Source organism: Athene noctua, chromosome 17, assembly GCF_965140245.1.
Source record: "Athene noctua chromosome 17, bAthNoc1.hap1.1, whole genome shotgun sequence".
Lineage (NCBI taxonomy): Eukaryota > Metazoa > Chordata > Aves > Strigiformes > Strigidae > Athene > Athene noctua.
Window position 1 is genome coordinate 15,376,266 of NC_134053.1, and position 21,177 is coordinate 15,397,442.

Below are 21,177 nucleotides of genomic sequence, written 5' to 3' on the forward strand. Positions count from 1 at the left end.
ACCCCAAGGGGCTGCCGGGACATGGCCCTGGGCAGAGCAGGATTCGGGCCCCGGGAGGAGCAGGCACCAGTGGAGCATCCTGCTGCGGCCACAGCCCCGTGCTGGGAGGTCCCCACCCCCTGAAGAAGAAGGAGACAGATGGAGACCAGCTGGACCATCCTTATATTAAAAACTGACAAATATACAATTATCTTACAAAAGTAGAATTACTTTTTTATTTCTGGTCTTTACAAAGGGAGCAGAACATGAGCTGGGGGGCTGGCGGGGGTCCTTTCGCTGCCGGGGGGGCTCAGCCACGAGTGCCACCTCCATGGCCAGCCAGGGCCGCTCTCGGCAGGACGTGGCTTTGCCAGTGTCATCCAGCCCGGCCGGGACACCTGAGGGCTGTCCCCACCGTAGGGGAGGGACAGACCTTGTCCTCGGCCTTCCCCCGCCCCGTGCCTGGGGGATGGCATCACTGGGACAGTGGCTGCTGGACCCTGCTTCCCACCTTCTCCCCACGCCAGTTCTCACCAGACCCCGTGGGCCTTCTGGGATGTTCCCTGTAGGGACCGGGGCCACGGGACCCTCTAACCGGGACGACGGGGGGCTGGGAGGGGACCTGCTGCACATATGCCCTTCACCTGAGGGAACCATGAGCCCGTTGAAACTGGGGCTTCTGGGCTGGGTTTTCCATTCTCCAAATGGCTTCAGGTGGCCCTGGATCACAGCCTGCCATGGGCTGACAGCTGTGGGTGGGCTGAGAATGTGCTGCACTCATCACATGCATGGGCTGGAACCCACTGGAGTGGTGCAGCAGGCTCTGACAGGCAGCCCCCAAACCAGGGCTCAAGGGAAACGGGGTGATTAGATGAGCCCCTCGAGATTTGGGTTCCGTGCTGGCAGTTCTGCCCACCCCGGGCCAGGAGGAGCCCCTGCCTCCAGTGACATGGGGGTGGGTGTCCTGCTCCCGCTGTGATGAGGGGATGTCCTTCACAAATACCTTCTCCAGCCTTTCCACAGGGAAGGAAGGAGTGGATCCTGCTGGAAAAAAACATCCCCAAGCCCCCAGGCCTTGACCCCTTGGAGGCTGGGGTGGAGGCAGAGGCTCCACTCTCCTTGCCAGTGGGTGATGGCAGCCCCCCCCCAGGCTTCTGCCCAAGCTGGGGCTCTGCAGGAAGGTGATGGAGGCTCCCCCTGACCATTCCTGGGTGCTGGAGCCTCCAGCCAGTTCTGCTTATGTCCAACTGAAACACACCATGAGTAAGAAAAAGAAAAGCACCTGGTTCTTCCCCGGGGAGAGCGGGGCACCCGCCGTCCCCTACCACTTCAGGAAGTCCCGCACGCGGCTCCATAGCTTGGTGATCCAGAGGTTGACCCCCAGGTCGGTCAGGTACTGGATTTCGGGTGTCAGCATTTTGCGGCACAGTTTCTGGTGCTTCTTGTTGATCTTCTTCTTCAAGTTGTAGCCCAGGATGGACTTCTCCCCCAGCGGCTGCCAGGGTTGCATGGAGGACTCTTGGATGGCACTGGCATCCACAGGGTGTCCCCCGTCGATGCAGATGCTCTTCATCTTCTCATTCTCCCGCTGCAGCTCAGCCACATCCTTGGCCATCCGCTCCCTCCCGTAGGCCTCCACCTTACGCCAGAAGGTGGCATTAAAATAGCGGTAGAGCTTGGCATCGATGAGGTTCCAGGAAGTGGCTTTCTCATAGAGCTCAGGTGTCAGCCGGGAGACAGTGGAGCCTTTCCGGGCGTTGAGCTTGAAATAGAGGACATCCTCCAGCTGCCAGCACAGCAGGTCCTTTAGCAGCACCAGGGACTCGTCAAAGTATTCGAGCAACATGACGAGGTGGAAACGGCGATCTATCTCCTGGATATGCTCCTCCACCAGTGGGCTGTTGGCGTCCATGTTGTTGTCGTAGCCCAAGTCAAAGAAGAGGAGGTTTTGGAGGTAGTGAGCGTTGAACCCGTTGGTGTCATAGTAGTGCCAAGGGTCCCGGAGGAACTCCGCCAGCTTGTCGTCCCCTGTCAGCTTCCAGGTGAGGGGGATGACGCGCCCAAAGTAGTGGAAAGAGGACTCGAAGAGGTAGGCAGGGTCCCGCAGCACCGTCACAAAGATGGCATCCGCTGGCAGGAGCTTGCGCACCTCCTCGTAGTGGAAGCGCATGTGGTTGCAGATGATGTTGAAGCACGCGCCCGGCCGGTAGTGCTGCACCTGGCTGCTCTCAAAGTAGGAGGGGTAATAGAAGTCATTGCGGCCGTTGGGGAAGGCGAATTTCAAGCGGTGCTTCTCCCCGAAGCGGAAGAGGATGTTGAGGATGGTGCTGCTGGCTGTCTTGTGTGTCTTCATGAACATGACGTTCAGCTTGGGCAGGCAGCTCCATCCCGAGGGGCTGCCCGTGCCGTTGGCTACTGCTGGCACCTTCCCGGGGGCTGGGTAGGAGGAGCAAGAGGAGGGGACGCGGATCCTGGTGGGGAGAAGAGACAGGACACCATGGTGAGGGCAGCTTGGCCAACGCAGCCCAGCCACCAGGCTGTTTTCCTTCCTGGAGGAGTTGGACCTGATGGGTGCCTACCCTGGGGCTGGGTGCTGGACCTGGGGATGAGTTCTTGCCCCCCAGCTCCCTGGCAGAGGTAAGCCCGGCTTTGGGCAGAGCTCCCTTCACACCCAGTCATGTGCTCAGTGGGACCCTGGCAGGAGCCCCTCGGTGAGCAGGGCAGAGCCCACCACCCCCACAAGCCCCCTGACATCAGACAAACCTCTGAGCCACCAAACGAAGCTCGTTCACCTCTGGACAACCCCAGCCACCGAGGATGTGCTGCTACGGGGGTCTTTGCAGTGGTCAGCCCCTACCATCATCAGCTCAGCCTGAGTAGGGGGTCCCATTTCTCCCCACAGGCACAGCCACGGTGGCTCTGGTGCAGGTGATGTTGAGAGGTGCATCAAGACAAGCTCCCCATGGCCGTAACTCCACGGACAGGAGCTCATAATGTGCTTGTGAGGTCTGGAAGCTCTCAGCCCCTTGTAGGAGTCATGGAGGATCCAGCACCACAGCAAAGAGGGAAATAATTCTAGTTCATGGCTCCACAGACGAGCTCACGGGCCCTCGGGGAGCACCAAGAACAACTTGTGTGTTATCTGAGATGCCCGGAGCAGGGAACAGAGACCACAGTGTCCAGTGACTTTGGACACTGTTAATGAAGTTGCGAAGTTGATCCTTGATAACGATCCCATCTGGCAGCACGGGTCATGACGTAGTTTATGAAACACCCACAGGCAAATCTTGTTTATAAGCTTAGAGATAAATTTAATGCCAGGAGAGATGGCCAGGATCTGAGTCTTGCTGAGTGCCAGCTTTCACCATGATGGGCAGCAGAGAGCTTTGAACCTACCTGTGCCCATCTCTGTGGGTGAGAGTTCACATGTGGCAGCTCTCTGGTTGCTCTTGAAGGACAAGCCTTTGATAAAGAGCACCTGAATAACTGTCTCTGCTCAGCCTGCTGCTCCTGGCTGCTGGGGAACGTCTCCCGTGATGTTTTTCCTTCTCCCAGAGGATATGAAGCTATGGCGAGCAGGGGGTCTCCTGCACCTCCTTGTCCCCTCCATCACCCAAGAACTGAGTGCTGGCTGCTATTTTGCAGCAGATCTCCCCCGGGGTGAGCATCCTCAGCCCCCCAGGGAGTTAAGGTTCACCTTTCCCCCCACCATGGAACAGGGTGCAGTCTCCAACAGGAGGCTGTAGGAAGGGGACTTCTTGGTGTGAAGCCCCAGGACCACCTCTGGCTGGGGATGCCCATTGCAAAACAGGATGGCCAAGCTACCAGGGGGGACCTGTGGGGACCCCACACTCACTCTGTCATGCTGACTTGCAGTGGGGGGATGGCGTAGGAGTAGAGCAGCAGCATGAAGCTGGTCAGGAGGGTCCCCAGGACGAGCCCCTTGCACATGGACCTCCAGTGCTTCCCATGGTGCAGCATCCTGGTCACCTGTGTCCGGCAGAGAGGAGGGAGAGCTGTTAGCACCGGGGGATGGAGAAGCGAGGACCGAGGGGACGGTGAGACTCAAATCACAAGCAACTAAGGCACAGGGACATCTCAAAGGCATGGAGAAGTCCTGGGAAGTATCTCACCGGGATTTTTGGCACTGGCACTGCAGGGAGAGAGGCGAGACAACACCATGCATGTCCCTGGCAGCAGGCACAATGGATTAATGACCAAAGAGCAGCAGCTCTGGCTGCCTGGCGCACCCTTTGCCTTGAGAAAACCCAAAGCCACTCCCTGGCCCAATGCAAGAACTGGAGAGGCTGCGGGACTGGAGATGGGAGGGAAAAAGGAGCTGTGCCACAGGGCCTGCAGAGTGAACATCCTCTACCAGGCTGCACCAGCAGCTCCCCTGGTACCAAAAAATCACCGACATGAGCTTTCCAAGAGTGGCTGAGATCCCTTTTTGCTAGAAGATCTCCAGGCTGGATCAGGAGCTACATCAGCTTGGGATGTAGGGGATGCTGTGACATCCTCCCAGCGCAGCCTTGCCCGCGTCTCCCAGCCCCTCCAGCAGCACCAGCTGCGAGGGGGCTCACGGCTCCCCTCGGGCCATGGCACCCACACCTTTGAGTGGCTCGGGGTGGGGGCCAGGGAGACGCAGACCCGACGGACAAAGGGGGTCCAGGGCAGGATGGGACCCCGCTCCATGCACCGTTGACACATCCATACACATAGGTACATGCATGATTGTGCACATACGTGCACACAAACATCCATGAACTCGTGCATGTAGGGACACACATCTCCATGCACACCCCCGCGTGCACACCCACACATCTGTGCATGTTCATGCAGCCACGTGCATGCACGGACACACACACACATGTTCACACACACACACGTATGCACTCATGGATCCCCCTCAAGGACACAGACACGCTCATGCACGTATACCCCAGCAGACACACACACCTCTGTGCACACTCAGGGACACACAGGCACATCCTCGTGCATGCCGGGGGAGGCACACAGACACGGACAGACACGCATGTCTGTGCATGCACATACATGTACACTCACACACGCACGCTCACATGCACACAGCCCCACAGCAGGCAGCCCCGGCCCCGCCGCCCCCCAGGCTGCCCCCTCCCTGGTGCCGTTCTCCCCCCGCAGCCCCCGGCAGCACCTGCCCAGCCGCCGCCGCTCGCTGCAGGCCCGGGGATGCGGGGGGCACCGGCAGCTCCGGTGCGCCAGCCACCGCATTGCAGCAGGGTTGTCCTCTGAGGCAGGACAAGGGGACGAGCCACCCGTGACCACGGCAGCTGCTGCTGGGGGGGCTGGGAGCAGAGCCTAGCAGCGGGGAGCTCCTCCAGACCTGGAGAACAAAGACCTGGGCAGCCCCCCCAGCCTTGTACCCACATTTAGCAGCACCCCTCTGGCTCCCAGGCATCCTTCGGCCAAAGCTGGCCACACTCCAGTGAATAACACCCCCGGTGAACACCCCCTCCAGCCCCCTGTGCCTACAGCAGCATCGTCCCCTTAGAGCCTCGTAGCTCCAGCAGATAATTCAGAGAGATGAAATCCCGGCTGGGGGAGCCGTGGTTTACACCCAGACACATTTTAGCCTCTCCAGCCCCCATGTAGCAAAGACCCCCAAGGATTTCTAAGCTAAACCCCAAGCAGAAAGGTTACCCGGCCAGCGTGAAAGGTGCCCAGGGCACGGTGAGCCCCACCGCTGCTCCCGCCTGCCTCCCCCTCTCTCCGGCCTCCCCCCCCCCCCCCCCCCAGTCGCCTCCTGCCGCTGAGATTTCCAGCTCGATGAATAATGAATGGAAAATGCAACCGGACCCCGGGGCTGCGGCTGGGTGCTGGGCACAGCTCATCCTGGCACCCAGCGTGGCAGCCGGGGGATGCCGATGGGGTGGGGGCGCATGGAGGCACCTCACAAGCGCGCCCAAGCTCGCCCAAGCACTCCCCCCCCTCGCCCTGCAGCAGGGACTGCTGGGGCTGGCAGGGCTGGCCACATCCCACCGCTTCCCGGGTGGTTTTCTGAGCCGCTGGCAAGCGTGGCAGGAATGGCAGGGACACGGCGTGTACGGTGTAACCACAGCAGGTGGCTACGGCCCTGCGCCAATATCACAGCACGGGTGTGAAGTCCAGAGGGTTTCGCATGCCTGGGAGCAGCCAGGGTTTGGTCTTACACTGTGGCTGTCATCGCGCCATGGTCGCCATCTGCAGCGCCGGCATCACCTGGAAAAGCCGCTGGCAGGAGCCAGGCAGCGCCGGAGGGGACGCCCGTTCCCCACCTGTGTGGGTGCTGCCAGCCGGGAGCGAAGCGGCGTCCCACGGGCTCGCAGGCTGTCCTTGGCACCGCGCCGTGGGGCACAGCGCTGCCGGCGCTGGCACCGGCCCTGCCGAAGCGAGCGAGCTGGCGCTGTTAACTCCCCTGGCGGCTCCCAGCCCAGCGGGGGACCCCGCCATCCCCCCGGCACAGCACAGCACCCTGGCCCCACGCACCGGGATGCCAAGAGGATGTCTCGCTCCACCCAGGCTGGCTCCCCTGGGGTGGTTCGGGCAAACAGTTCCCTACCCAGTTACTCTATTGACTTTGCCTTAAATGAGTGGCTTAATTATTAATAGCTCGCCAGGAAAAATGCGGCGATGGAGGCGTTACTCCTGGGGCTCCCATTAGCGCGGGGCAGCCGCGGCGCCAGCTCTCCTCCGGCTGCTTGAAATTCCCAGCTGGAGGACGTGGCTGCACCAGCCATTTCCCCACGGATCACCCCCCAGGATGGCCCAGGCCACACGGCTCCACAGCCCCATCCCCATGTCCCAGCAGCTCCCCTGGTCCCTGGGGACATCTCTGAGCCTTCTTTTGGGTTTTTCCTAAAGGAGCCATCTCCTTTATGGCCAAAGCACCATAGACAACACACATCCACCTGCTGCTTGCTCCTCCTGCCCCTACAAGCCCACGAGCATGCTCTTTTTCCTCCGTGCCCAATGCCATGCAGCCATGGTGCTTCCTACCCCCCAGTCCCCCTTGCACACCCCTGTGGGTGCAAATACCCATCCCCACCTGCCCCTGGCATCCTGCCCCATAGAGCTGCCCCCAAAGCACCCCACTGCCCCTCAAACATCACCTTTTCCTTTGCTTAAGCTGCTCTCGGCGAGCCGTCCCTCTCCTCTCCTGGGCTGGCCGGGGCGCAGGGGGAGCGGGCGGCGCGGGTCGAGGGTGCCAGTACTGCTCCGACATGGAATAAGCTCGTCCCGGGCAGCTCCCCGCAAACGCTGGCTTTTCCAAAGCCTCCCCACCAGCCCACGATCTTTACAGCATCACCAGTGTCCCAGCCCTTTATCACTGGCCTGGGAAGGGGGAAAAAAGAATGAGAGAAATGAGGCACTGCCGAGAGGGCTGCGGGGCTGCGGCCGGGCACTGCCCGGCTCCCCCGGGACGGCCGGGCCAGGCCCTGGGTGCCTGCTGCCACCCCGAGCCTCCGGTCTCCCCACCCACTCCCGGCGGCACAGAGGAGGCATTCAGCCCGCTGCCTGCCCGTTGCCTGCCAGCACCGAATACAAGGGGGCCGTTTGTCTCCATCTGCAGTGCCGGCCTCAACGGGGACATTGTCACTGCCGGCCCCACGCCCGGCCTCTCCGCTCCCCTGCACCACCACGCCACCGCCAGCCCCCGGCCCAGCTTGGCCCCGCGAGCCAGCACCCATGGCCGGGGTGGCGGGGTGCTGCCGGCTGAGCGGGTGACTGTCCCTTGGTGGTGGCACCCAGCTCCTCTCCTCCCTGCGGGGCCAGTTCTCACCATCCACCAGCCTCCCCCCATGGGACGGCTCATGGCCAGGCTGTCACCTCCTGCCACTGGAGGGGAGTGTGGCCCCACACCCCTGACCCAGCTGCTTGCTCCCTGGGGTGTAACTGCAGGGCACCCCTTGGCCATGCCCAGCACCCACCTGAGTTTCTATCCATGATGGAGTGTTTGGGGTTCCGAGCTTGTCCCCACAGGGCTTGGGGTCACCCTGCCGAGCCCCAGGTGGGCAGGCAGCTATTGCCCCATTGCAGGCAGCTGCCACATCCTGCCCTGCCTCGGCAGGACCGGTTCTCACCCTGGGGTTAACCTGCGCAACCCCCGACAGCCCCAGCCAGTGCTGGGGGACGAGAAAAGCCAGAATATCCTCTGTTATCGCAAGAAGAGGGATGAAGAGCTGCTGCCTCCCCACAGGCACTGGCCCCGCTGGCATGGTTCCGCTCTCCCAGGACAGACATGTCCCGGTGTCCCCAGCCCTGGTCGAGGGATCCCATCTGGCTCCTCAGTATTAAAGCCCGAAGCTGTGCCAGCCATGGCAGGCTGGCTGTGGGCAGCAGAGAGGAACGGGCACCTCTGGGCGATGGAGAGGAGCAAGAAAACGTACAAGCAAGCACAAGCAAGCGTGAGCGCGCCCTCCAGAAATCAACGGCGGGACGTGCCCACCTGCCGCGGGGAAGGCAGAGGCTGATGCTGGGATGGGGAGGGGAGACGGGGCCCTTCTCAGAGGCCGTGTAACGCCCGAGCGCGCCGCAAGCACGCAGCCCCCCCCTAGTTCTTATTTATGTGTTTCCAGTTGCACCCAGCCCTGGCTGGAGTCATGCCTGGGATTTATCACTCATCTCTTCCCTCTGCCCCCCCGGAGGCCCATTTGTCACAGGTAATGGCTGCTGCACGAAATAACCACAACATCGGATTAAATAACACCCCTGGCTCCACCGCCTGCTCTGGCTCTGGCCACTCACCTTTCCATCCTCTTACTCGAATTTGCCCTGGAAACAGCAGCGCAGGGGCAAGGAGCCATCCCACCCCCTCTCCTCTTAATCCCAGGTTTCCCTCTTTTTTGTGGGGATGGCGCTGTGAAGGGTTTCCAGCTGGAAGAGGACCGCAGTGGCTGGGATGCGGCCGCTCAATGGAGGGATGCTCACAGCTTTGGGATATGATGTAAACGAGCTGGGCAGCTGTGGCACCCCATCTCCCACGCTCCATGGGGTGTAAACCATCCCCAGGAGGCTCCACCATGACATCCCCCAGCCCTTGTCCCCCATCCCCTGACCTGGGAGCAGGCAGAGTGAATCACCCCCCAGATTTGGGGGTACAAAGAAAGCACTCACACTGAAAACCATGACCGCTGGGGAAACGCGTGCCAGAGCTGGAGATCCAGAGGGATTTGGAGAGGAGCACGAGCAGCTGGTCAGAGCAGCGGGCAGCAGCACTGTGGTGGCACACCCTGTCCGGGCCAGGGCTTGGCCCCGTCAGACACACGTTGGCCAAGTGCAGCGTCAGGAGCTTTTATCGGGAGGAAACGCTGTCATTAGTGCTGGTGAAAGAAGGGGAACTGGTGGCTGTTGGGTGGCACAACTGGTTTGTGGCCATCTGGCCAGGCAGGATGGCAGTGGGGCTGCTGCCTGCAGTTGTCTCTGCCTGCCAGTCCCACTGCCCTTCCCTTATCTGTTGTCCCAGCGCGGGTGTTCAGTGGCTCCCGTGGGGTTGGAGAGCCCCTTTCAAGGTCTCCTACTGCATGGTGGAAGCCCAGCTCTGGGGGTGCAGCCTCAGAAGCTCCCAAGTGGTCAAACCTCCTCCTTTTCTGAGATGTGAAGACAAAGGAAGGATGGAAAAAGCAAGCAAAAAAAAAAAAAAAAAGGGAAAAGAAAGGCAAAACTCTCCCAAGCCCCCAAAGCTAAAAAAAGGAATAAAGAGGGTGAAAGGGGCAAAAAGAAAAAATGAAAGGAAAAAAGGAAGGAAAAGAAAGGTGGGTCGTTATTGACAGTTCCTTATCTGTGCTGTTGCTTGTCACTGCTGGGAGTTATCAACCCCCCAGGCTGGCAGCACTCACGGTGAGTTCACCACCACTCCCCACAGGAGTGCCATGAGGTGGCACAGCCTTCACCTTGGCTGGGCTGGGCGAGAGGGTGTCCTCCAAAACATCCCACGACATGACGCAACCTCCACCACAGCAGAGCACAAGGGTGTCCCCATAAAAACCCCGTAAGACAACCAGTCTTCACCACGGCTGGGGACATGGTGTCCACATAAAAGGCCCCACAAGACAGCACAGCTTTCGCCACAGCCAGAGCCCACATGTCCCCGTAAAAGGCCCCATAAGATTACCCAACCTTCACCACAGCTGGGAAACAGGTGTCTCCATAAATATCCTGTGAGATATCACTGCCTTCATCACAGCTGCAGACAAGGGTGACATGTCTGTCATGCCCCATGAGGTACCACAGCCATCACCATTGCTGAAGACAAGGGTGTTCACATAAGGCCCATGAGACAACACAATCTTCACACCCCGACAAGGTCGTGCTCACCAAAACCCTACAAAAAACCCACAGCAAGTCCCCCCACCTTGGGACACTCCTTCCCAACTTCTAAGATAGGCTAGAAAAGGGAAAAACCCCATCTACCTTGCACAAAATCAAGCATTTATCCTCCTCTCCCTGGAAGGAAAACAGCCATGATTAGGCCTCAGGGCTGTGCATAGGCCCTGGTGAGGGGGTACATAGGGGGGGACTCTTTTGGGGGAAAAGAAACAGGATTTAGGGGAAAGGTGGTGGTGAGAGATAATGCCACCAATGCTGGGGCTGCCCTAGTTTCTCCATGCATTGCTTTACCTTAGCCAAGAGCCCCAAAATAACCTCTCCTTAACGCAAAAATCACTGCCCTGGCCTCTTGCTGGGAGAGGGAGAGCGAGCCCCCAAAACCTTTGCCTCGTTCTTTGGCAAGCGACCTAACAGCGTCCCAGTGGGGTTGGGGGCACCTCTGAAGGTGGGCAGGGTTTGTATGGCCGGGGGGTGGTAGCAGGGGAGGGGGCTACAGCGGTGGCCCCTGTGAGAAGCTTCTGGAAGCTCCCTCGGCTCCAAGTCAGACCCAGCTCTGGCCAAGGCCGAGCCAATTAGCGATGATGGCTGCGCCTCTGCGATAACGTAGTTAAGAAGGGGAATCTGGAGAGGGGGTGAGGGATTTGTGAGGAGACCGTAAGAGAAGGACCCCTGTGTGAACACTGGGGTCAGTGGAAGGAGGGAGGAGGAAGGAGGGGAGGTGTGCCAGAGCAGAGACCCCCCTGTGACTCATGGTGAGAGGGCAGGGCCACCCCCTGACACCCATGGACACCCAGCGGAGCAGAGACCCACCCGCGGCCTGGGGAGGAGCCCCGAGACTCTGTGGGAAGCAGCAGCCCCCGCTGTTGTAGTTCAGCACTGGGAGGGCTGCAACACGCGGAGGTGATCCATGCCAGAGCATCTCAAAAAGAATGTGTCCTGTGGGGAGGACTCACGGTGGAGAAAGTTCGTGGAGGGCTGTCTCCTGTGAGAGGGGCACCAAGTGGAGCAGAGGGAAGAACACAGAGGAGCGCTTTCTGCCCTCCTTGCAGGAAGAAGGGGGGACTGACTGCACCCCCCATCCCTTGCCCCTGTGCTGCTGAAGGAGGAGGTAAAGATACCGGGAACAAAACAGCCCAGCAAGAAGGGAGGTGTGGGGGGAGGTGTTTTTAAGACGTGGTAATGCTTCTTACTCTCTCATTCTGTCTGTTAAGTGTCATTGTTAGTGTTTTGAATTAAAGTGATATCTTTTTTTTTCTTCCCCTAATTAGGCTATCTTTTACCTGCCACCCTAATGGGTAAAACACCCCTCCCTGTCCTAATCCTAATTCCTGAGCCTTTTTCTTCAATTTTAACTTCCCAGCACTGGGGGGAGAGTGAATGGCTGTGTGGCGCTTAAGTTGCCCTCTGGGCTCAAACCACGACAGAAGGTCAGCTGGCCCAACATTCCTGGTCATGATGTCTCCCTGGATGGAGACTCCACTGCCTCTCTGGGCAATTGTATGCCAGTGCTTGGTCACCTTCACAGCGAAGAAGTGTTTCTTGTTCAGAAGAACCCTCCTGGGTTTCAGTTTGTACCTGTCGCCTCATGTCCTAGCATAGGACACCACTGAGAACCATATTCACACACCTCCCCTCAGGTATTTATACCCATTGCTAAGATCCCCCTGAACCCTGTCTTCTTCAGTCCCAGCTCTTTGCAGCATTTCCTCCTAGAAAAGATGCTCCAGTCATTTTGGTGGCCCTTCACTGGACATGCTCCAGCGTGTCCATGCCTCCATGCGCTGGGGAGCCCATTGCTGGACACAGCACTCCATGAGCGGCCTCACCAGCGCCGAGGAGTAGGGCCACCTCCCTCAGCACTCCTCACGAGGCACCATCAGCCCTCTTTGCCCCAAGGGCATGGTGGTAGTTTATGGTTAAGTTGGTGCCCAACAAGACCTCTAGGTCCTTTTCTGCAGAGCTGTTTTGCAGCCTCAGGGCCCCTAACAGGTCCTGGTGCCTGGGGCTGCTCCCCCCCCAGGCAGGATTTTGTGCTTCCCCTGGTTGAACAAAACGGACTCAAGAGTTGGCTCTCAGCACCCAGCTGGGGCGGAGCAGACCCTACCCAAACCTGCCACTGGAAACAAGGACTGGCAAAAGGTGACCAGGAGCAAGGTGGCAGCCACGATGGTTGTGGCACCTGAAGCAGGGACCAGGCTCTGACCCTTCTGCTCCACCTCCCAAGTACCCACTCACCCAGGGCAGGATGAGGAGCCATCCCCAGCCCCACACACATCACAGATGAGCTGCTCCCTCCTCCTCTGTCATGCCCAGCACTGGGCTGAACAGTGTAGTCATGCCAGCCTGCCATGGCCAGGAGGGAACAGACAACATACACCATGGGGGAAGCGTCACCTTCTTTATTTAAAAATAAAAATACAACAGAAGTACAGCCTACTATGTGGATGCTGAAGGGCGGCTCCATGCTGGGCAGAGGCCAGGTTCCCCTCTGCTGTGGGATCCTCTCCGCCAAAGCCAGGGCAAAGTCCTGCTCTTTGTGCCAAGCCTCAAAAACACACTGTAATGCCTTGCCATGCCAGGCACTCCTGGAGAGCTCCTGCTCTACCATGGGGGCTTGGCTCCTTGTCCCTCCTCGCCCCGGTCTGTCTGGAGGGTCCTGCAAGAGTCCAGAGCTCTCCTTGGCCTCCTCTTCCTCGCTTGCCACTCCTGCAGGTCAGAAGGCAGGTGGCACCAGCATGAAGAGGACAGTCCTTGTGACACGGATGCCACAGCCCAGGGCAGGCCAGGTAGCAGCACCAGCAGAGGAGAGCTGAGAGAGTCCCACGAAAGGCACAACGGGAAGTGTACTTACAAATGGGAAGTTTTAATTTAGCGTTTCTGTCCCAAGAGCAAAGCTGAGGGTTTTTCACCCAAACACAATGGTGTCTGCAGGGTGTGGCCACCCAGACAGGCCCTGCAGGGAGCCCCTGGGCCCTGTCATGCTCTTCGCGCCTTCTTGCTTTTCTTTTTCTCCTCTTTGACAGCAGTGTCGTGGGCTTTCCTCTTCGCAGCCAGTTTGTTCGCCTGTGGAGAAACCCCCAAGACCCACACTCAGACTGGTCTGCAGACACCAAGGGCTGCTCCATCCCTGGTCCCACCCAAGCCTCTAGCTGTATGTGGGAGAGACGGACCCATCTGCTGCTGGCACCTGGGCCAGGCAAGGGGTGCAGAGAGGGGTGGCAGCTTCACTTGCTGAGAACGAGCCTCAGCCTGAAGGGAGCACGAGGAGCTCTGCCCTGCCCGGGCCGAGACCACAGCCTGGAGATGCTGGGGAAGCGGCCTATAGAGCCTCACCCCTGCTCACCTCCACACCATGCCCTCACCAGGTACACAGGAGCAGAAGGGAGAGGCCCAGAGAGGGCACAGCATGAGAAACAGAGGCTGCTCCCTCTCCCCCAGGATGGAGACAGACCTGGCTTTAGTGACCCGTAGCCACAAACTGATTTGGGAAGAGCCAGCACCGGGATCCAGGCAAGAGTCCTTGGCCCACAGCAGCCCTATGCTCATACCTCTCGGACTTTGCGCTTCTTGCCAAACATGATCTTCTTGTAGAGGTATTTCTCCCTTTTCTTCATCATCATGATAGCCAGACGCTTCTCCTCGCTTTGCTGCTCCTGCTCCAGGCGCTGCCTGTCCTCCACCCGCAGTTTGCCAGCAGTCACCTTCACGGGAAGCGCCTGCAGGGAGCCGGAGAGCTCAGGACCCCAGATGCCGGGGACCCACCACCCTTCCCCAGGGTCAGACATTACCACACCATTCACTGGGGGCTGCAGAAGAGCCCCAAGCACCCCCCAGACCAGGCGGCAGGTCCTGAGCGTGAACGGGAGCTGCAGCTCACAATCACGGATCCAGAACCCCGAATGCGGTGGCTGCCGCAGGAGCAGCACAGCCACAGCAGTCCCAGACGAGGGACGTGGCCGGGACACCCCGCAGCGAGCGGAGCCCCAGCAGGGACCGAGCTCACCAGAGCCCATGTCCTGGGGCTCCCACGCTGCTGCCAGGCACCGTACCTTGTTGCTCTGAGTTTTCTGCTCTTCCATCTTCTTTAATTTCACCTCCTCTTCCTTTTCAGACTCATCTTCCTCCTCCTCCTCCTCCTCCTCTTCTTTGTTATTGTCATCCTCCTCTTCCTCCTCTTCTTCCTCCTCCTCACTCTCTTCATCTACAGAGAGACCACCATTACCAACGGGAGAGCAGGCGCCAGCCCTGGAGCAGGTACAGCCCCACCGAGGCAGCAAATGCTGCCCAGCTCCTCAACTCAGAGCCTCACACCACCTGGGTTCTCGCCCCGCTGCATGGCCAGCAGCTTCAGCTTCTCAGGAGGGATGTAGTCTCCTTCCTGCTCTGTCACGAAGGGTGAGAGGTGCGGGGGCAGCAGCATGCCCGGGAAATAGTCAGCCACAGGGAGGCACAGCTTGGCATTGACGGAGTCGAAGACCCACTGAGGCTGCAGGTAGTACCTGTGGGACAGAGGTACACAGGCTCAGAGTCCTTCCTCCCACCTCCAGAGCCCGTGTGGCTGAAAGGGAGCAGAGCTGGGACAGCTCTGGGATAGCCAGGGACACCCACCAGCCCGCGTGGCTATTCTGGGGCCAGGCCACCTGCTTCACCCACCTGCCAACAACCTGCTGCTGCACCCGGGGCCGGTCAACAATCTGGTGGGTGATGGAGGGGTCGCTCACGTCGTAGGTGGCACCGATGCACAAGGACTTGTCCCAGGAGACCTGGCCACCAAAGCACCTGCCAGCCAAAGCCACCACGTCAGCCAGGCAGGAGGGGCCCTCAGGGTCACCTCATCCATGGGATGTCAGGCAAACCGGACTCCAAAGTCCTGCCAGAGAGGCTGGGGGAGGCAAAAGTGCAGCAGGGCTGCAGAGGGACAGCCTGCACAACACGTACCGGATGACAAAGGCCAGTGGCTCTCGAGGTACCTCCCTGTTGAGGAAGAAGCGCAGCCCTTCAAACAGGTTTTTGTGCTTCTCCAGGGCCTCCTGCTCCTTCTTCCTCGAGTCCATCTGCTCTGCTGTCTCCTGCTCAAAGCAAAGCATTCAGCCTCCTCCTCACGAACAGCCCCTGCCAAGCCCTTCTCTGCAAAGAGTGCTCTGGGGTGCTGTCCCCATCCTCCTGCCAGTCCCACCCAGCACCACACCAGGACCCACCAGCCTTTGCCCATGCATAGGACATACTGCAGACAGGATCACCCAGGCTCTTACCCCCTCCACTGGGAACTCATCCATCTCCACCTCGTCCTCAGGGGTCGTTGCCACCACACGGGCCAGGCTGGCGCTCAGAGCCGACAGTTTCTGCAACGGGAGGAGACCAAGAAGGCGTCACACCCAGGCAGCGCTTTGGGGATGGGAAAAGGGGCAGCCTCGTGGAGGAGGGTGATTTCTCAGAGCAAGAGGTCAAAAGACTACACAGATATTCGGCCTCCTCCACATACTGTCCCACCCTGCAGTCCCTAGCTTCAGAGGGTCCCCTGCCATGCAGAGGGGAGGCCAGTGGCCCCCGAGGCCAAGCACAGATCCTCCCTTGGCCAGTATGAAGGGGCTAGTTCGGGACCAGCCCCCTCCATCACGCAGGGATGTGGCTCTGCTTCTCGGTCCCCACATCCCAAGTGCCTCACACCACCAGCAGGAGCCTGTGGTCAGGACACCAAGACCACGCAGGGTCTTCCCACGGACCACAGTGACGGTGATGCAGTGTCCCTCACCTCCAGGTAGCTCTCTGAATCCATGGCATACTCCTTGCCCTCCGCAGGTTTCAGCTCAACATCAGCCTGGCCATCGATCTGGGGAGAGCCAGAGGGGTGGGTAGGCAGCTCCCAAGCCCAGAGCCCCCAGACATGCCCCCTCCATCCCCCTGACCCTCCAGCACGTGCTCGCTTCCCACCACCCATACCGGGTGGTCCCAGCAGGCTGGGGCCAGCGTGGCACATCCCTGGGGCAGGCAGTGGCCTCACCTTGGGGGGGTAGAGCAGGTTGAGGGAGTGGTAGAGGCGAAAGTTGACAAATCCCAGCAAGGTGGTGTAAAACTCGGTGAAAGTGGCCATCACACGGTAATCCACGTCTGTAGGGTGCTGCAGGCACATGGAAAGGGTGAGGACACAAGGATGAAGGACCAGAGTCCCTTCTGCAGAGACAGGGACCTGTCCCACCCGCAGAAGGAGGATCCTGCCCCCTTCAGAGTGAGGTCTGGAGATCCACACCACTGCCAGACCCTGGGCAGGGAGAGCTCTCCCGGCTGCTACACGGGGCCCTGCTGCCACTCCTCTGTGAAGGGACCTGCTCAGACAGATGGAGCACCTCATCCCATCATGGATGAGGACCTCGGTGGCTTAGTCCAGGTCTCTTGCTCCTCCAGGTGAGAAGCGCAGGCTGTGGCAAAGCCAGACAAGAGCAGGACAAGGAGCCAAACCCAGTAGGGACCCACCTGGCCAGCCCCACGACAGCCAGAACTCAAGGGAGCGAGAAGTAACGCTGGCTGGGAAGGACGTGGATTGGCTGAGAAGATGCTGCAGTGAGCCCCAGCACGGGCCACACCACAGGCCACAAAGCTGGAAAGCCCCAACCCAGCTGCACCAAGCTCTGGAAAGCCTGGGAGCAATCGGAAAGGGGATTGCCATGACGACAAACCCCTGCCTGCCAAGGATCTTGGCAAGGTGCAGCACAGCCCTGTGGCCATCTGGGCACAGTGGCACCCACAGCTCTCCCCTCGCCCAGACTGCACAGGGGACACGGCAGAGCCACCCTGGCAAAGGGTGCAGGGTCTGACTCGGCTCTTCCCCAAGTGCTACCAGCCTCGTTCCTGCAGGTTAATCTTTAATTGCTGATTAAAGTATTTTTTAATAATTGACAAGAGGAAATAAGGAACCGGGGAGACTGGTACTGCCAGGCACAGGGGACAGAGGTACAGCCATCCCAGGGGGTTAAAGAGGGTTGTGTCCCTGTGTGCCTCCTGAGCCAGGCCCGTGGTCCCCACCACAGGCTGGGCACAGCCTCGTCTGCCACTGCAGCGTGGGAGCCGCAGGACATTCCCTCAACTCTTCCCCGGCCCCAGGGAAGGCAGTTGGGTCCTGCACGGATCCTGCCGTGCTCTGCCCAGGTACTCACATCGTGGGCGAAGGCGTAGGGGGTGATCCAGGTGATGGGCTGCCCCAGCACCTCAGCCTGGTAGTAGATGCCCTTGATGGAGAGGAAGACCTGGCAGGGAACAGAGCAAGGGCTCAGTGGGAGGAAGGCCATGGGTGCTCCCTTGTCCCTGTCCTCGTTAACCCTTCCCTCGTCAGCAGGTTCATCAGGGGAGTGTCACAGACAGCCTGGCAGGACTTGTTCCCCATCTGAAGCTGCCAGCACAGTTGGACCAGTGCCCTCGTGGGGCACAAGTCCACCACCCCCACAGCCCCCCGGGGCAAGGAGGTCTCGTCCCCGTCCCTCCCCGCAGCACCCACCTTGCGCAGGGAGCGGGAGGCGATGACGTAGTTGAGGAACTCCACGGCCAGGCGCCGGCAGAGCTGGATGGTCTGGACATGGCACTTGCCCGTCCGAGGGAAGGTAGAGAAAAGGAAGCACATGGAGAGGGCATCGTCCAGGTCCCGCAGGGCGTCTACGAAGGTCGGGTACCTGTGTCCGGGCGGGAGGATAAGGGATCACACCCAGCCCCAGTGCCCACTGAAAGCTGATGGGGCTGGCGGAGACCTTGCAAGAGAAAGGAATGGGCACCATGGAGCACCAAAACTGGTGACCCACAGGGACAAGGGAGGCCATGGTCACACACAGACCTCCAAACAGCTTCCTGGGGTTCATGGCTCTCCAGGGAGCCAGGAATCTCCCTGGCCACGGGATGGCAACACCCCTGCTTACAGGGCAGGTGTAAACAGGTTTTACGGCATCTGCAGGGACTGAGTGTTGGGGGAAACCCAGCCCCGACCGAGGACAAGCACCCCCGTGGCCTGCAGGACAGCACACCAGCACGTGGTACTCCTTGGCCAGGTGGGAGGAGCCTCCAAAGCACTCAAATACTGCACAAGGGATATCGCACAACCCCACAGCTCAGGCAGCAGCATGGCCGTGAGGTGCCCAGACCATCTTCCCTCCCGAGCACAGAGCTTGTTGGGCAGCGTCTGTCCAACACAGCAACATGCACCAGCACAGCGAGGTCCCGGGCACCACCAGGACAATGAAGAGACCTGCCAGAGCAGGTTCCCTCCCTCCTGGATCTTCTCCTCCCTCACTGCCACCAAATTCAGGAATTCTGTTGGCATGATTCACCCTCCACCAGCCCTCCCACCAAGGAAAACAACGCTCAGGGAGAGGAGGATTAATCTCAGCGTCTTCCTGGAGCCATCTAGGACAGCCAGGCACTCTCTGCTCACTCATGCTTTGCTACAGCCAGCACACAACGGCCTTTTCCTCCAGCCCAGAGACACACATTTCAATCGAAACCTCCAGAATATATATAGGAGGTGGATTCCTAAAGAGGGACAGACACAGTGAAGGCTCCACAGGTCCGGGCGGCTGCAGAGAAAGCTCCTCTCAAAAAGAGGATGGCTCTGCTGGGACGTGGCACTTGGTGGCTCACCTCTCCTTCACGATGTGGTCAAGCTTGTAGGTGGGCTTGTTGTCCTTCAGCCGGTCTACAGTGCCCCACTCGCCCTTCCCATACGCCTTCCGGAGCTTCCGCACAAACACCTGGGGGGAGAGGGGGAGGCTGGGGGCTCTAGTATCTTTTAGACTAGATATTAGGAAGGATTTCTGTGCAGAAGGGGTTGTTGGGCGTTGGAATGGGCTGCCCAGGGCAGGGGGGGAGTCCCCATCCCTGGAGGGGTTGAAGAGTCGGGTTGACCCAGCGCTGAGGGATCTGGTGGGGTTGGGAACAGTCAGGGTGAGGTTCATGGTTGGACTGGAGGAGCTTCAAGGGCTTTTCCAACCCACATGATTCTGTGATGCTGTTGGAGAGGACGAACCCCGAGCAGCCCCTCGAGCACCTCCCTGGGGGTCTTGTGCAAGATAGTTACCTTATACTCCCGAAATTTGTTGACAATGGGCTCATGGAGGAGGAATTTTATATCCTTGAGGAGGTAGAAGGTCCTGGGGGCGGTGGAGCCTTTGTTCACCTTCTTCTTGTGCTTGGGCTCATGGGGGTAAATCCCCTTCAGGATGCAGAGGCGCCTGGTAACAGCGATGAGGGTGAGTCACACGGGGCCGCAGCACCCACGATCCCCAATACGGAACACCCCGGGGCCCTCCCCCTCCAGCGCTGCCACCGCTTAGCGGGGGGGAAACCCCCAAAACATGGCAGCCTGAAACCTCGGGACACACAGGACACACCACCCCACTCCCTACAGAAAGGGCCACCCCACACGCCCACTATGGGCTCCATCTCCTATTGCTCCCCGGGGGGGGGTGTGGGGGGTCAGGAGGTCCCGGCGGGGTCCCGGCACACCTGAAGTCGGGCAGGCTCAGCTGCAGCTTCTTCCGCGCCCTGTTGCGGGTGATGTAGTTGGTGGCAGATCCCCGCTCGTACTGGGGAGAGACGGGGCGTCAGAGGGAAGGCGAGGGGAGCCCCGCGACAGGAAACGGCGGGGAAAGGGAGAAGAAACGGGAACCGGAGAATGGGGGCTGGGGGCACCGGGCACGGCCAGCTGAGGGGGCAGGGAGACCGGGTGTCACGGCACGGACAGGCACTGGCACCGGGGGGGGCACAACACGGAGCGGCGCTGACACTTCGGGGCACTGGCCCCAGAGGGAGGGGGGTGAGCACCGGTACCGTGGCGGGGGGGGGTCACGGGCACCGGGGAGGGGGGAGCAGACACAGGCGGGCAGCGGCACCGGAGGGCACCGGCACTAGGGAAGGGGGGGGGGGGCGGGGAGGCGGGCACCGGGGACCGTGAACGTGGCACCGAGCGGGGGGACGGAGAAAAGGGAAGGGGGTACTGCGGTGCCGGGGGTGTGGGGGGATGGAAGCAGGCGGCCCGCCCCACAGTACCTTCTTCTTCTCTAGCCCGCCCATGGCCCCACCGCCGCCGCCGTCCGCGTGCTCCCGGTGCGCCGCAGGCCCCCGGCCTGTCCCCGCCCTGCCTGCGCCCGGGGCCCGGGGCCAGCCCCCGCCGGAGCCGCCCCGCACCGGTCATGGGGGCAGCGCGGCGGGACGGGCAGCGCGGCGGGGCGGGCGGCGGAGCGGGCAGGCAGCGGGGCCGAGTTCGGGCAGGCGCGCCGCGGACAGCCCGCGCGGCCTAGTAGGGGGGGAGGGAGGGGTCCTTCGGTGCGGGGCACGCTGGGATATAGCGGGGCGGCGCGGTGCATGCCGGGATGCAGCGAGGCAGGGGCCTGGCGGGGCCGGGGCGGCCTGGCGGTCCCGCCACTGCCGCTCCCCGCGGGACCCCCGTCGGGACAGTGCGCTGGCAGGTCCCCATCCACCCGTCCCCGTGGTCCCCATCCTCCAGGGCCTAGCAGCCGCTGTGGGGCGAGTGCGGGTGGTTCCTGGGGGGAAGGCCCGGTTCTCTCGGCCTCCCTCAGCCCGGGCTCTGGTGGTTCCCGACACACCCACACCCCATCCTTTCTCCCCAGCGTTTCCCCCATCTTGGAGGCAGCCGGACCCCGTGTCCCTGCACGGCGAGTCTCCAGGGTCCAGGGCATCCCGGGTGTGACTGACGGCTATGAAGGGGTTTGTCAGTCCCAACCTGCCGGGGACCTCAGGGCCGACGGCATTAGCAAGCCCTCACGGCCCTTAGTTTCCAGCCTGATCCCAAGGGTGGGATGGGAGTTTGTCTGACACCGTTGGGACTGCGGGTAATGTGAACTCAGACCTGAC

General features: G+C 60.7%; 2 protein-coding genes across 5 annotated transcripts; both read right to left on the reverse strand.

Annotated features, from left to right (window-relative positions):
- Window positions 1–226: 226 nt before the first annotated feature.
- On the reverse strand, window positions 227–7,467 carry GAL3ST1 (galactose-3-O-sulfotransferase 1). Of its 3 annotated transcripts, none has more exons than XM_074921040.1 (3): window positions 7,110–7,467; window positions 3,836–3,969; window positions 227–2,450 (listed from the first exon to the last, which is right to left on the reverse strand). In XM_074921040.1, exons 2-3 carry the CDS (start codon window positions 3,958–3,960, stop codon window positions 1,301–1,303), a joined length of 1,275 nt encoding a protein of 424 aa, XP_074777141.1. In that variant the 5' UTR covers window positions 3,961–3,969; window positions 7,110–7,467; the 3' UTR covers window positions 227–1,300. The 3 variants fall into 3 exon arrangements, with proteins under 3 accessions (XP_074777141.1, XP_074777143.1, XP_074777140.1); XM_074921042.1 differs by lacking the exon at window positions 7,110–7,467 and adding an exon at window positions 5,662–5,719; XM_074921039.1 differs by lacking the exon at window positions 7,110–7,467 and adding an exon at window positions 5,156–5,655.
- A 5,243-nt stretch (window positions 7,468–12,710) lies between these two features.
- On the reverse strand, window positions 12,711–20,419 carry PES1 (pescadillo ribosomal biogenesis factor 1). Of its 2 annotated transcripts, XR_012634679.1 has the most exons (16): window positions 20,353–20,419; window positions 19,810–19,889; window positions 19,382–19,535; window positions 18,946–19,055; window positions 17,816–17,987; window positions 17,478–17,567; window positions 16,328–16,444; window positions 16,079–16,156; window positions 15,579–15,668; window positions 15,265–15,395; window positions 14,980–15,105; window positions 14,641–14,825; window positions 14,376–14,527; window positions 13,875–14,042; window positions 13,178–13,389; window positions 12,711–13,032 (listed from the first exon to the last, which is right to left on the reverse strand). XR_012634679.1 is itself a non-coding variant. In XM_074920941.1 (15 exons), the coding sequence occupies exons 1-15, from the start codon at window positions 20,374–20,376 to the stop codon at window positions 13,303–13,305; spliced, it is 1,764 nt and encodes a 587-aa protein (XP_074777042.1). In that variant the 5' UTR covers window positions 20,377–20,419; the 3' UTR covers window positions 12,711–13,302. The 2 variants fall into 2 exon arrangements, 1 of the variants encoding a protein (XP_074777042.1); XM_074920941.1 differs by having other exon boundaries at window positions 12,711–13,389.
- Window positions 20,420–21,177: the final 758 nt, after the last annotated feature.

Excerpts from the sequence above, each read along its gene's own strand:
- GAL3ST1 (XM_074921039.1), bottom strand. The coding sequence starts at position 5,419 with ATGCCTGGGAGCCAGAGGGGTGCTGCTAAATGTGGGTACAAGGCTGGG. Across the intron at positions 3,970-5,155 it reads GAGCGGCGGCGGCTGGGCAG|GTGACCAGGATGCTGCACCA; the intron begins GTGCTGCCGGGG and ends TGCCGGACACAG. Across the intron at positions 2,451-3,835 it reads CTGCAAGTCAGCATGACAGA|GATCCGCGTCCCCTCCTCTT; the intron begins GTGAGTGTGGGG and ends TCTCCCCACCAG.
- PES1 (XM_074920941.1), bottom strand. The coding sequence starts at position 20,376 with ATGGGCGGGCTAGAGAAGAAGAAG. Across the intron at positions 19,890-20,352 it reads GCGGGCTAGAGAAGAAGAAG|TACGAGCGGGGATCTGCCAC; the intron begins GTACTGTGGGGC and ends GTCTCTCCCCAG. Across the intron at positions 19,056-19,381 it reads ACAAATTTCGGGAGTATAAG|GTGTTTGTGCGGAAGCTCCG; the intron begins GTAACTATCTTG and ends CTCTCCCCCCAG.